This window comes from Hydractinia symbiolongicarpus, chromosome 14 (genome assembly GCF_029227915.1).
Source record: "Hydractinia symbiolongicarpus strain clone_291-10 chromosome 14, HSymV2.1, whole genome shotgun sequence".
In the NCBI taxonomy this organism is placed as follows: Eukaryota; Metazoa; Cnidaria; class Hydrozoa; order Anthoathecata; family Hydractiniidae; genus Hydractinia; species Hydractinia symbiolongicarpus.
In genome coordinates, this window is record NC_079888.1 from 9,927,732 (window position 1) to 9,943,222 (window position 15,491).

The following is a 15,491-nucleotide window of genomic DNA, read 5'->3' on the forward strand; positions in this document are numbered from 1 at the left end:
TAGAAAAACCTCTACAACAATTATTAGGAAATACAAAAACAGACCTGGACCATACGGGAAACTTAAAAGTATAGATGAGTTGTCACTTATGTTGACTAGATTACGCCTTAATCTTCTAAACCATGAATAAGCTGGTCGGCTAGGTATATCTCCTGGCCTTGTCAGTTCAATTATAACATCATGGGTCGGTCAAGGCTTCGTCAGCAGTTCTTGAACAAAATACACATCTTCCTGACAAAGGAACAATTTCAGCAACTTTGCCTGAACGATTCAGAAGACTTGGCTATTCGGATATGCATTCCAGAGAATGAAGTAACTACATCGCAATTCAGATAAAACTAGTCTTCTACGACAGAAAGTTTAATGAAAAAAAGCGGTTACGCTTCAGAAGACTTGGCTATTCGGATGTGCATTCTATTCTAGATAGGACAGAATTTTTTATTGAAACTCACAAAAATTTGGATTTACAAAGAATCACATGGAGCGGGTATAAGCACCACAAGAAAATCAAGGCACTTGTCCATGTTGTTCTAAATTCAGGTCTTATGTTTGTATTAAAGGGTTATAGTAGATCTATATCTGACAATGACGTAACAAATAAAAGTGGATATTTGGATATAGTACCTATGTATTCCCGATTAATGTATGACAAGGGATATAAACTTCATGAAGAGTGTTCGCAGAGATTCATACACTATACGGTTCCTCCTGGAAGAAACGGTGCGGGCAAAATAATTTGCGGATTCTCTTGGAGCAAGTGATTAAACGAATTAAAACTGATAGGATTCTTGGTTGTGAATATCCTCATGCAAGAAACGAAGAAACTGCAAACATTGTTTTTCTTAAAAAGTGGAACATTAAGTGAAGAAAGAAGATAGGAGAAAAATCAAAAGTGTCGGAAGAAAAAAACAAGCTGTGTGATGGATGAGGAAAAGACAATTTTAATGAATTTTTATAAAACAAACCCTGCGATGGGATAGTAGTGATGTTTTTTTACAAAAATAAAAACAAAAAGAAGCTATAAAGCAAGATCATCTTACGAAATTCAACGGTGCATACAGCTTTGATAACCTCGAAAAAACTTTCAATTTCCTTCGATCATCCATGCTTCGGGAGGTAAAACACAATGCTGAAAGCGAAGTCCCATCAAGGAGATGTAAGTTTTATGAGCAGATGAAGTTTATGATAACTGATCTTACAAAAAAAAAGAAAAAATACATCAGAGGAAACAGAAGAGTTGATTAACTATGATCGAGAAAGCTCTGCACTTTGGAACCACTACAAGACTATAGAGAATAAATTAAGGAAACGTTTTGATAAAGGTTTACACTTGCTGTAACAAAGTACAAGGGTGAACGGAATAAGGAAATCAGATCAAGATCTTCTGGCGCAAGTGTTAATGAAGCCTGTTTTTCCACTTGGAAACACTTCAACTAAATGGATTTTATTAAGATAACTTGCGAAATGGATGCGACAGTTGATACGCTGACGAAGGCTACTGATCCTAAAAAAAGACATGAGAAAAAAATGACTGAAAATCAATGTGCCAAAGCCAAAATATAATAAGCATTGACAACCTCTATCACTCAGAGGGCTGATCATAACAATTCAATGCAGTAACAAGCTACTCCAAGCCAAGCGCCATCTGCTGTAAAAAAACGAGTCCAGCTTTTCACGAGCACTGTGGCTGACAGTTCGCTCCAGTGTGACCAAAAGGATTGGCCCATGTTAAAGAAAAAAATTATGGATATCTTTTTCGAATATGAAGAGAAGAAAAAAAGTTACAATGCGGTGGCTAAGCAACAGCAACATTCACCTCCCAATCTTCAAGCTCGTATGTTCCCTGCCAAATTTATCCCACACACCCTATCTTATCATATGACAAACACATATACTCGTATGCTACAATCACCACCCCTGGTTTCTCAATGCCAACCGTTTTCACATGCAAATTCATTGTTTCTAAATAATGAGTTTTGTGTTATGTATCCTGACAGTCAGCTGATCAGTAGCTTTCTAACCAAAAAGATCTTTTTCTGCTAAATTGAAATAACTCAAATAAATCTAAGATTTATTAAACCTTTTTTTATTACGTTTATTTCAAATCGCAGAAAATGTAAATATTTCTTATAATTATATGTCAACACTAGCGCAACGCCATTGTCAGTGTACAAACCTCATATTAGAAAAAACTCAGTAAACTCATCTCGAATTGCTTTGACTTGATTGGTAGATCGATTGCCGTAAATGTCATTAGAACGCGAAAACCATGTAGCAGTCGGTGTATCGTCCCTCAACGTGCCTTTAATGACCTCACCTACTTCATTCTCTCGATCTACATTTCGTAACTCAACTGTTATGCAATGCTACTGTTACTGAGGCAATACTGGATTTTCCTATATTTCAGAAAAAACAGATATAAAAAATGATTATAAGATAACAAGACTGCAGGCTGTGATGATGAAACTGGTCTAATGACCCTTCTAGCTAAATTTGTAGGTTCGCAGCGCAAGATCTCTGTTTTTGCAAATATAGTCTGCAGATTCAAGGTAATTGAATTTTGGTACACTTTTTATAAACTTTATAGAGAATAGCATTTAAACCAGGAGACGACGCATTCCTTCTGGTTTCTAAAAGAGTTAAGAAGTCTTTGTAGTGAGGAGAATACGAGGGAAACGCTTTTGTAGGGGCGGCAGGAAGACCTTCTAGGTTACACGAGGGAACGTCATACAAATTATCCTTGACAGCCAAAGATTTATAATTGTCTACGGTCTGTTGATAAACACGTAGTGTGGCTTTAGCAGCTGCAAATGGGTTTACCCTGAAAGCAGACTGTGCCTTCAGTAACATACTCTTCCTCCTTAGACGTCTCTCTGCCCGAAGTACCACCTTGATTTATCCATAACGCACACATATAGATTAGAGATTAAGAGTAACAAAGCACGTCGTGCGGTGAAAAAACGAAGTTTTCCTCCTTGAACTACACACATAAAGCTATATGACAAAAAAGCGAAAATAATAACAAATGTAAACTCATATCTTCTTAAGTAAACAACTTTTCTAGCCACTTTATTGTTTTAAAGCACAGGGCAGTTTTTCCGGGGTCCACGTCCCCTGTTTAAGCTACGTTGCCTTTAGGGAGGTTGTGACAAAGAATAAATAGCAGCAAGACAGGAAACAGAAAAGCTTTTTGACCCCTTAGACATGAACACTTGAGAAAACGTATCGTAATGCTTAGGCTGACTAAGAAACCTAATCTCAAACTTAAACAAGTAAGTCATTGACTTCAATACCCTGTCAACTATTATGCAATCCAGCAAACAGAACTTTGCAAGGCAAAAATAAAAATAGTAAAAGAAATATATTTTGTTTTAATCCTCCATAAAACAGGAATGTTTCAACAAATGTACTTTTTAAAAAATAATTTGGCTGAGGACGACAAGTTACACAAAATATTCAAATTATCTACAGCTGTATGCCCAACATGAAATCTATAATCACCACAACAAATATATTATGAACAAAAACGATACACTCCTACTAAAAACTTTTTACCGCCTTAACAAAAAAGAATGCCTATTCAACAACCAATGTTTGTCATAAATAATTTTGAGGAAGCTGGTTTATTCATGGACAATAAACACACAAAAACGGTAGTGGTAAACACCAGAAATATCCAGAATCCAAATGTGAAGGGTGAAAGTAATTTTAAAAAACTGATCATCTTTTCCTTCATAGTCCAAGACATAACTGAAGAAACTGACGATGTTTTAGATGTTTCGTATCTTTCTCAAACATATATCGTTCACAACCCTGATTATTATCACGCATTGAAAAATACTTCAAAAAGGTATATTTTGGTGCGGAACATAATTATATATAGTTTCGAAGGGTTAATGATCGAGGAATCGCAACAAATTCATGGCTATGAATTGATACCAGTTCCTGTTATGAATATATATTGGAAAACATTTCATTGTAAGTAGATTAATAATACATTTAATGTGAAGTAAATGTATGCAAGGTAAATGCCTTTCTTATAGTTTAAACACAAAAGTCGTTAATTTTTTTATTTTTAGTCTTGCATGTTTTTATAGCTGCGCATGGAATATACATTGGAACACTTAACAGTCCAGAAATGAAATAGGAAGAGTTAGCACGTTCGTGGTTCTGTGATTGACACAGCAAGAGAGGGTACAGGTATTATAGTTTGTTTTACAACAATGCATTAGAATCACTCTATTCAGTTATAAAGTTAAAGCTTAATTACAAAAAAGTGTAAATTGAGAAAGTGGTAAACTTAATAAAAAATTATTATAGATCGTCAGCAAAAAAAAGAACTATGTGCCATAAAAGGTTAAGCAAAAAACATATTCTCATCATTCTTTATGGTTACATAACTCTTCTTTCTACTCCAGGTGGATCCACTTTCGTGGCTTAGATGGAGTGAAGAATAAAAAGTGCAGCATATCGAAATTTTCCTTGCATTGGAACCATGGCCGTGTCTACATTATCAGAAGCAACTAGAAAGAAACTTCGAAAATATGTTATTGTGGAAAAACGCACTAAACCAGACCAACAACCAGATGTCTTACCATTTGTAATCTAGGAAAAAAAATTACTATAAATGCAGGAAGCTAGATCTAGTTGACTTGAACAGACTGAATCCGAAAAAAGATGTATATTTTTAATTTTTCAGTTCATCAAACTTTTTGTTCAATTATTTTGTTATTCGTAATTTATTACTTTAGATCATGTCAATTCGATCGTTCTTTAAACCGATAATTGTGAAAGAAACTTTGTTATCTCCATCAGCGATAGTTAGAAATGATTAGGAGTCTTCGGGCATCGTAAATAAAACTGCAAAAAATAATTCTGTAAATAGTTTTGTTACCACATCAAAGTCACATGCACATGCATCAATATATCGTCCTCCAGAAAATTATATTTTTCCGAAAACGTTAATCGGGAACCGTGAAAGGCAATGTCAATCACATTGGTTTAAAACCTTCCCATGGCTTCACTACAACATTGAAAAAAAATCTGCGTATTCTGCCATTACTGTGGTCTACATGAAGATAAACTTTTTGCAGTACATAACAAGGATCCAGCATATATTTCAAATGGTTTTAGAAATTGGAAGAGAGCACCTAAGTGCTTCAAAAACCACGAGGATTCAAAATGTCACAAAGCAGCGCTAACACATCAAGTGACAGTTCCCACATGTGGCGATGTTGCTGAATTGATGAATAAAGATGTTTTAGAAAAAAGATTCCAGGAGCATCAATATTTGAAAGTAGTAATGAAATGTTTGCAGTTTTTAGCACGCTAGGGAATTGCATTTCGTGGTAACGAAGACGGCAACGAAAATTTAACTCAGTTGTTAATATTAAGAGGCAAAGATAATCCGGACGTTATTCAAAGGCTGAAGTCGAAGGATAGAAGTAAGAAGTTGTACACACATCATGATTACCAAGATGAACATCTGCAAATTATAGCTAACCAAGTTATACGTAGAAAAATTGTTAAAGTGCAAAACAGTCATTTTTATTTGATTATGTGTGATGAGTACACTGACATTTCTAACAAAGAGCAACTTTCATTTTTTGTTTTATGGGTGGATAAAGTTTTAGAAGCACACAAGACTTTCTAGGATACTACCAAATCCCTGATTTAAAGAGCGATACTAGTCACTACTATTAAAGATGCGCTCACAAGATTCAGTTTGCCTCTATCTGACCTGAGAGGTCAAACGTATGATGGCGCAAGTAGTATGACGGGAAAAACACAAATTAAGAAAGATCAACCTAAAGCACTAGAAACGCATTGTCATGGTCATACATTGAGTTTGCCGGTTAAAGATATGAACAAACAAAATAAATTGTTAAATGACGCCATTGGTACAGTCGGCAAGATAACAGTATTGGTGAAGTTTTCTCCGAAATGGGAGCAATTGTTAGGATCAATTCAAAGTAATCTTGAACGCGAAGATGAATATGAAATTTTGGAAGAAGCTACCAGTCTCTTCAAACTTTGTGTGACCAGGTGGACAGTTAGAGCAACGACATACTTTGAAGAAGAAAATAAGAAAGAATGAAAATTACAAAGTGCACGCACAATGATAAACTCGACCAGTTAAGTCTTAAAATTTAAATTCTAGAGGTTTTGCTCCTCTAAAGAATATGCTCATATAAAGGAACACAATTCTTCCTTTTTCCAAGGAGGTAATTGGGACAAAAATTAAACAAACAAACAGACAGAGAGAGTAGGACAGGACTTCTGTAAAGGGTTTGAAATTAAAGAAAATGCCTCTAAAAGCACAATTCTTTCTTTTTTCAGAAGGTTTATGAAGTTATGGGACATGTCTTTGCAAGGTTCTCTCGACAGTGAATCACGTGCAAGGTTCATAAGTTGCAAATCTCAGATGAGTCGCTCTGAATTTTTTTATTGTCTGAATCTAGCATACCGGTTGTACGCAGTGACATATAATCTTTCTAACACGCTTCAGAAAAAAAGTTTTTCAACAGTTGATGGCCAAAGAAGTGCCAATTTAACCTAACAGGCTTTAAAAAGATGCGAATAAACGAAGCTGCAAAACTGTTTTATGATACCACTGTAAATGAATTTATCGAAAAGCTTGTTTTACCCCGGAGAAGGAAAAGGCCTGATTATAAAAGGATCGAGATGCATTTTCAAATAGATGGATATGGAAAGGGTTCCGAAGCACACCACCCAACTACCCCTGAGGACTATTATCGTCCAATCTACTTCGATGCATTGGATATTATCTCAGCATCCATTAAAACAAGATTTGAACAACCAAGCTTTAAAGCATTTTTAAAGTTGGGATCAGTCATGCAGTCAATCAACAATGAAAGCGTTGATGATGAGTTGGTATACTTTCTGAAGAATGATAAAAAAGGTTTACAATACAGCAAGCTGCACTGAAGTATCTTGTCTACAGGGACGGTGGGTGTAAATAAAATTGGGATTATGCTCCCAGAAGAAGGTGCTGAATACACTTTCTTGCTTATTACAAGCATGAGTACTGTCCAACTTGAACCTATAACTATTCTCTGAGAAAATTGTAAAGACAAAAAACAATCCTTCAATCACAAACAATACGACACAAGACAGAGCTAACAACATAAACGGACTGGTTACAGAACAAACACAGATAGAAAAAATGTATATCTCAATAATATAAAATATAAAAAAGAATTAAATAAAAACTCTTCTGTGCGCCAGAACTTGTGACTGTGGCTGTAGCTTTCCACATGTGTTGGCCCCAACACTCAGCCTTCCAGAGAAGGTTGTCATGACAGGACCAGCCTGTACATATTTTGACTAAGGACAGCAGGGTTGTCAAGCCTGAAGACCAAGTTAGTAAACTTGAGCACCTTACTGAACTGGGGTAATAAGTGGGGTCGTTACAACCAAAGACAAGCGGAAAGCAAACCCCCTTGCTAAGCTTCTTTTAAGTTACCAGAGAAGAGTGAGCTGAACTCTTTACCCTCTGGGTATTGACGGTAAACTGGTTCGAATGAAATAGCTGGGGTAATACAAAACCGCTCGGATTTACCTTTTCCTCCCCCGTGACCCTTAAAGTACAGGTTTTATAAACGTAATGATAAATGTAAAAATAAGAAAGAAAAAGCGGATCAACGGCAAACGTAAGAAAGAATATAACATAAATAGTTGTTGAGAATAGGTGGAGAGCATTTGCAAACCGCTCTATCGTTGCAGTGGTACCAGGAATTTGTGACAGGATCCTTAACATAAGCCCAATAATGATTTACGGTCAACGTACCGGAGTGACTAATTGTTGCTAACAATGAGTAGTTCTGATTAAACATTGCATCCGTATCACTCACGAGAGGTAGTTGCAGGAGAGAGTCACGTAAAGAAACACATTTAACAACTCTGTTGTCTTTCACTAGATGTTCACCATGTTTAAAAAACTTTTTAAGATGCAGGAATAAGATTTCACTACTCCTGCTGATTTGCGTTTCTCTAGTACTCTCTCTACGTGCAAAGCATTGCGGACAAAACCATACAGCGAGGATTCAGATGTATTAATCCTTGAGAGTCCCGTGTTAAAGGCGATGTTAAAGAGCAATGATGTTCGTTGTTTCCGCGACATACAAACTTGTTAAAGAAAAATATGAGTGTGAAAGAAGCTTAATTTCGAATATGGTGAAACTTATCGAATTGTTGCTAGTAAATACTTTCTGCACTCCTGAGCGCTTATTTTCAACAGCCAGAATGCTAAAAGCCTGACGCAGGTCAACCATGACAAAGAAACGTTTTAAGTTTCTGTCTTTGTTGAACATTCACAAAGACTTAACTGATGAACTTGATTTAGCAAGTGTTGGTAATGAATTTGTGTCCTTGCATGATAGTCACTATCCATACTTTGGCACATTTGAAGCTTTTGACTTCAAATAGGATGTCGTTGCTTTTTAAATGTATATAGCTATAAAAGTGAAGAATATTGGTAGTTATTTGGAAATTTGAAAACGTGGAGAAAAAAAATGTAGTATTGATTAGTGAAAAAGCATCGCAAATATAGCAATTTAGAGCCGTTTTAAGCCGCCTGAAACGAAATTTTTTTTGACGCCCAACCATAGTGGGGGCCATTTTTAGTCTGCAGAATCAAGGTAAATGAACTTGACTCTCTATAAACATTACATCACAAACACGTACTGAAAGTTACAAAGTGCTATACAACATTGAAAGAAACAAATAATATAAAAATATAGGACTTGTGAACCTGGCCGTAGCTTTCCACATGTGTTAAGGGATCCCAACACTCAGCCTTACACGGGTGATTGACGCTTGAGGCCAGCCCTATGTCGACCAGCCTGAAGTTCAGGGTAAAATGCGTGGGCGTAGATACCCGAAGACCCGAAAAAAAAATTTCAAAACACCTTGCAAAGCTTCTTATACCAATAACTGTGGGTACATCAGGATAGTTAATCCTGTAGACAAAGTTAGCAAACTTGTCCTCCCAAATGAACTGGGGTTAAAAGTGGGGCCGTCACACCCAAAGACAAGACAGATTGTCAAACTCCCTTGCTTAGCTTCTTTTTATTACTCTGTAAGAGAGTGGAGAGTGAGCAAACTGCTGAATTACGTTAGGCTGCCGGTGAAAATAACAGCTGAAGTAATAAAACCGCTAGGAAAAGAAATCCTCCCCTTTTGCAAAGCAAAACTTGCGTTTTTGCAGCTTGAGAAAAAAGAACAGATACACTTTTGAGTTATTTATATCAGACGACTTAACCTTAACTACTGCCTTGTCATCACATTTCAATCACGCATCTACATTTCTATCTTTAATAAATGCCCAATAATGACCTGCTGCTAGTGTGCTTGAATGATTTATAGTTGCCACTAGTTTGTATTTGTTGGTAAAAGATACATCATCTGCAGGATGTAAAGGTACCTCCAATATGTTGCCACAGCGAGAGATACAATTAACAAGTTGGTTGTTTTTTACTGATCTTCCCGCGACACAAGTTAATTTTTTCAGTTGGAGAATCAACAAATCGTTACACTGACTAAAAGCTGTCTCTCTTGCACTATCCTGAAGGGAAGAGCACCGTGGACAAAGCCACATGTCATTGCCAGTGAGCTCTTCGGGTTGGAAAAACAAGTGAAAGGAGTTTGCAACGATACTCGAGGTGGCAAGAGGCACATTAATTATCCTATCCTCCCTACTAGACGAAAAGGGATACGAATTGCATGACATGGTTGTTGTTAAAATATTAGTAATGCAATTGTTGGAATAACCAACGGTCCTGGTAATTCATCCAAGATGTGTAAAAGTCTCTGGAACGTCCTGTTGGGTGTTAATATTAAATGGAGCGTCCCTAATGCTTGACATCTTACACTGCAAATCTCTGAGAAAGTTGGATGGGTCTATAGCAGAGCGTGATTTATACAGCGGAGACAAGTTCAGTAAAACTTACTTGGAGAGAAGAGGAGCATAAGAGAACTAAGATGCACATTGTGACAGAAGTGTAGGAGTTAAAGTTAAAGCTTGCAAAATAGAATTGGCGTAGCACGTTTTACCTGTACTTATAAGACCTGCATGTAAAGTTATTGAAGCAGTCTTGTGGGTAGGCAAATCTGGAAAAGGCTTTTCAGACGGGATGCTCTTACAGTAATTTCGGTTTTGTTTCTGTGGCAAGGTTTTTGTTATTGGCATTTGAGAATCAGGCCCCGCTGGTGTAGACGATATGGAGATAAGTCCATCTTAATTCCATTCACTTGAATTTCTTGCAATCCAAATACAAAAAGAGGATTTTATACATACATCAGCAAGGTTACGCGCAGCTCGGAAAGTTTTGTTGTTGTTCAACCCTAATAGTTTTAAACACAGTGACACTGAACGGGAGCAATAACCTCGAGCACCTACTTCAATTGCGAAAATATCTAGATTCCATCCGTTCTGTTTAATAATTTCAACTAAGGGTGAATACTTCGAAAGCTTCTTTGAATGGCAGATTTTCATATTTTCCTCACATGGACTGGTAAGCTCTATCAAAATTACACGTTTACTGTTGTTAGAGTATATGACAAGATCTGGTCTAACAGATGTTATCGCGATATGACCAGGGAAAACGAATCCACCTTTTAAATCAGAAAGAAGAAATGGAACCATCTATGACTCGACCTAAAAATCGTACTGGCATGGAGTGGATAGATGGTATATAGGAAGAGAAGTCTGTAGGGTGTGCAGGTTTTGGACAGTGAAAGGAATAGAATTCAGAGACTTGCCTTTTAAAATAACAATAGTTCGCGACTCCTGGGCTTGAGAGTCCATACCAGCTCATTTGAGTGCGGTAGCACATCTGTCTGATAGCTTTTGAGTACCCAAAACAGAGGAAGACATAAGGTAAATGTCGTCCATGAAAGCTCCGATTAAGGGAAGTGCCACCCTGCTTGATAAATGCTGGAACCGAAGCCAATAAGGCATATTCAAGAATAGGAAAATAATTTACAAAGAGGTGGCTAGCAATCGCAATGATGAACTCAACCTGTTAGGTCCTTGAAAATAAGCTACAGGTTCTACTCCTCTAGAGAAAATGCCTCTAAAAGCACAGTTCTCCCTTTTTACAAGGAATTAATTAAAGAAATAAAAAAATAAAAAGGACACAACATATTTAAAAAGATGAACAGAACTTTAACCAAGGCAGGCAGGTTTCAACCTATATTTCTGAACCTAAGTACCCTGGAGGTCTAGCTGGGTCGCCTCGAAGAGGTCCGCGGACTGTCATCAGCAGAAACTAGACATCCCTATCTTCCTAAATTAAACTTTGACCACTTTCTGTTCAACTGTGCTATTCTTTGTTTTTAACTCGGGTAATAAGTGGAGTCGTTACTCTCCAAAGACAAGATCACGTGTGATCAAATCCCCCTGCTAACTTAATTTTTATTATAATTTGTTTTTATTTTTGACTGGGGTAATAAGTGGAGTCGTCACTCTCCAAAGACAGGACTGAGTGTAGTCAAGGCCCCCTTGCTGATTCTAGTTAAAATATTCTTACCTCAGCTCTTTTAAAAAAAAACATACGACTCGTGACTGTTAGGCGGTCATCACAGAAAATTACTGCTCTGTCGTTGCATTGTATCCACCTGTGAACCATTTGGTCGAACGCTATGGTTGTGTAGTTACCAATATTTAAGTTGCTGCAATGGTTTATAATAGTCCTTAACTGAAAATTTTTACGGAATTTCACTTCTCCATCTGCGGTAAAAGGTATGGAAATGGTAACAGGGTAAGCAGTAATACGAGAGGCAATTTTTGACAAAGGGCCGTTGGCACTGGGAAAACGTTTTAGCTGTAAAATGAGATGGGAACCGCACGACACTGCCTCTTTTTCAACTAGAGCAGTTTGATGAGCGTTGCAAATATGGCAGAAGTAGGCATTAATGTCTGACAACTCGCTTTCAAAGAAATTATCTAAGAAAGACTGTAACCCAGGGTGCATAGAAAGTTGGATGCATGGTGCTATAACTTCTGAGGAGCTGGTAATATGACATGAATTGCAAGTGGTTGATGTCTTGATGCCAATACTAAAAAGACTTCCAAGAAATGGAAAGTCTAATGACAGACCAGGTAGGAGATATTCAAGAACCTCGGGGACGTCGTGTTGAACAAAGATATTAAACGCACTTCCCTTCGCAGCTGAGATATGATGTTTCATAGCACGCAAAAAATGGGATGGGTCAACTGAAATTCTAGAAACAGCCAAACTTTGAAGACAGCCAAACTTTGAAGATCACCTACAAATGCTTCGCCAAACTTTGAGGTTATTTTGCTGACAGAAATGGCTTCTTTACCTTTACCTAAACAAAGATGCCCATAGAGAATGCAAAAAACTCAGCAGCTGGATTTTATGCTAGTTTAATTCAAGATCACCTGTCATTCTCGTGCAACTTTGGAAGTACTTAGCAATCCCTTGTCTTGAATACTGCTTACAACTTCGGAATTCATTAAACAAGTCACTCATTAGCTCTCTTGAAAGGGTCTAATGGGTTTTATGAAGAACGTAAGCGGTAGTAAACATGACGACTGGGAAACACTGAAGCATTTTTGTTTGTACTCCCTCCACCGAAGGCGAGAAAGGTACATCATTATCTACGCCTGGAAAATAGCTGAAAATTGTGTACCAAACTTACCTCCTGCTCTTGAGCTCAAACTGTCAACATCAAAGTCCAGCTCCTTTTCCAAACTAGAAGAATGAAAATTACAAAGTGCACGCACAATGATAAACTCGACTAGTTAAGTCTTAAAATTAATGTTCTAGAGGTTTTGCTCATCTACAGAATATGCTCATATAAAGGAACATAATTCTTCCTTTTTCCAAAGAGATAATTGGCACAAAAATTGAACAAACAAACAGACAGTGAGAGTAGGACAGGACCTTTGTAAAGGGTACAAGGGTTTCGACTCATATTCATGAACCAAGGTACCCAAAATGTCTACCCGAGTCACCCCAAAAGAGGTCTGCGAAAAGTCTTCAGCAGGAACTAGACATTTCTTTCATCCATAACTTTTCATCTGTCCTACTCTGTACAATCTTGCGTGACTGGGTAAGAAGTGGAGTCGTCACTCTCTAAAGATAAGGCCAGTGCAGTCAAACCCCCTTGCTGACATAATTTTTATTTTGTTTTTTGTTTTCCTTTGTTTTTTGTTTTTTCCTTTTTGACTGGGGTAATAAGTGAAGTCGTCACTCTCCAAAGATAGGACCTAGTACAGTCAAACCCCCTTGCTGGCGTAATTTTTATTTATTTTTCGCTTTTATTTTGACTGGGGTAATAAGTGGAGTCGTCACTCTCTAAAGACAAGACTACAAAAAAAAAAAATAAAAAAAAAAATAGTCAAACCCCCATGCTGACATAAGCCGGAAGTTGTGGTGCTGACTGCAATTTATCTAAGCTCTTCAAGGAAAAGGATGTAAGGTTGTACACCATTAAGCAAGCTTTGTTTGCAAGGGACCACTGCTCTGTCGTTGCAATGAAACCACTTACCATGCACTGGGTTATAAGCAAAAGTAGTGTAATGGCCATTGTTCAAATTTCCAGAGTGGGTAATTACAGCCCTTAAGTTGTAGTGCTTGCGACAAGAGACTTCACTGTCTACAGTGGTATTGAAACGGTGCCCGGGTAAGATGTGACAGGAGAACAAACGTTGGACACAAGACCCTTTGTTATAGGCAAAGCGCTTTTAGATAGATGCATATTTTACATGGCTAGCCTAATAAATATTGAGGGATATACCCTGTCTCATATTTCCATGAGGAGACATGGCTTAAATGGAGAGTCCTAGAGTATTTTATTCTCATTTTGAGCTATGCAGACCCAATTTCTACCAGGCAACTCCTGGCAACATCCAACAGCCCACACAGTGTGCCATCTTCGCAATTTTCCTCACATGGCTTGGGTTAACCCGAGGCTATGGTAACATTCACTCACCAATGTTGAATCACCGTCAAGAGGAATCGAACTCTGGTCTCCCGCACAGAGTACGAGAGCTATAATCACTAATCTGCACCAAACTTTTCGTTATCAAGCTCTAAGATTATTCAATGCACTCCCTGAACATATTAGAGACATGTCTCAATGGTCACTTGAGTCGTTTAAAAGAACATTAAATAAGTTCCTGAGTTCCTTGTCTGAGAAACTTCTATACCAGGAAAACCCTCACCCTGTAAAAACAGCATACCTTTCAAGAGAAAATAGTTTACTCTTTCTCTTTAGAGATCGAGATGATGAAGTTGCAGCTGACGCAGGTCGTACACGACAGACGTGAAGGGTTACATCCTCAAAAGCTAATAATAATAATAATAATAATAATAATAATAATAATAATAATAATAATAATAATAATAATAATAATAATAATAATAATAATAATAATAATAATAATAATAATAATAATAATAAATATTTAAAGTGGCTAGCCCAGAAAATCACAAAAACCTATAGTTAGTGGATTGTTTCCACTGGGGGCCACTAGAACAAAAAAGAAACAAAAAATGATAAACCTTAGACTGCCTCAGCTCAATCAAACATAGTAACATTTATAATCTGTGAAAATTGAAAAGAAAAAAGAATAAAAAACAAAAATTAAAAAGTTAAAAAGTGATCTCCATTAGAATTTGCCAAGTACATTAGAGATGGAAGTCTTAAACGAAAGCAGACTTCCATCAGAGGTAACTTGGTCTGAAAGATTATTCCACACTTTTGCAGCTCTAAATGGGAAGGCTTTTTTGCCAAATTCTGTGTTGAACAAGGGAAGTGTGAACCTGTTTTATGAAGCTCCTCTTGTTTGATGATTATGACAGTTTTTTGTCAAAAGGAATTTTGAGCGCATGTAATCAGGAGCAATGTGATTTATGGCTTTGAAAACTAATATGGCATCGTTTTTGATGAGTAAATTATTCATTGAATATTCCCTCTCTTTCCCAAGAAAGGTACGGACACATTTTAATCGTTTTTCTAGTTTTCCAAATCTACCTTGGGTGGCACAAGCCCATGCCGAGGAGCAGTAGTTGAAATATGGCATGACAAGTGCATTAATTAAAAGGTTTTTTGTGTGAGGTGTTAAACAGGATGCAATGGCTCTAATTTTAGAATATAGTATTTTTCAATTTATGTCATTAATGTGCTTTTCCCATTGCATTTTTTGATCAAATGTTACCCCAAGATATTTAACTTTTTCGCTCCTCTTCAAAGGAATACCCATATAGTTGATAGTTTTGTTCTCAACTTTTTTTAACTGGCTGTGGTTGCCGAAAAAGATTGTTTCAGTTTTGTCCGTATTAATAGTCATTTTGTTATTATTCAGCCAGAGGTCGACTTGCGAAAGTTCTAACTCGACCTGGGAGACAAGGGTATCCAAGTTTTTATGAGACGAAATAATTATTTTATCATCTGCATATAGATGGTGGTGGTTTGAATTGATGACAGATTTTAAGTCA

The 15,491-nt window shown here is 37.0% G+C and overlaps 1 protein-coding gene and 1 long non-coding RNA gene across 2 annotated transcripts; one reads left to right on the plus strand and one right to left on the minus strand.

The window, feature by feature from the left end:
* The first annotated feature begins 3,829 nt into the window (after nucleotides 1-3,829).
* LOC130625968 (uncharacterized) lies at nucleotides 3,830-6,283 on the plus strand. The gene is made up of 3 exons (XR_008981785.1): nucleotides 3,830-3,978; nucleotides 4,098-4,200; nucleotides 4,419-6,283. It is a non-coding gene; the product is annotated as an uncharacterized LOC130625968 (long non-coding RNA).
* Nucleotides 6,284-9,313: 3,030 nt separating this feature from the next.
* On the minus strand, nucleotides 9,314-9,751 carry LOC130625138 (ubiquitin carboxyl-terminal hydrolase 27-like). Its single transcript, XM_057440206.1, has one exon. It carries the CDS (start codon nucleotides 9,749-9,751, stop codon nucleotides 9,314-9,316), a length of 438 nt encoding a protein of 145 aa, XP_057296189.1.
* Nucleotides 9,752-15,491: the final 5,740 nt, after the last annotated feature.

Excerpts from the sequence above, each read along its gene's own strand:
- LOC130625138 (XM_057440206.1), bottom strand. The coding sequence starts at position 9,751 with ATGTCATGCAATTCGTATCCCTTTTCGTCTAGTAGGGAGGATAGGATA.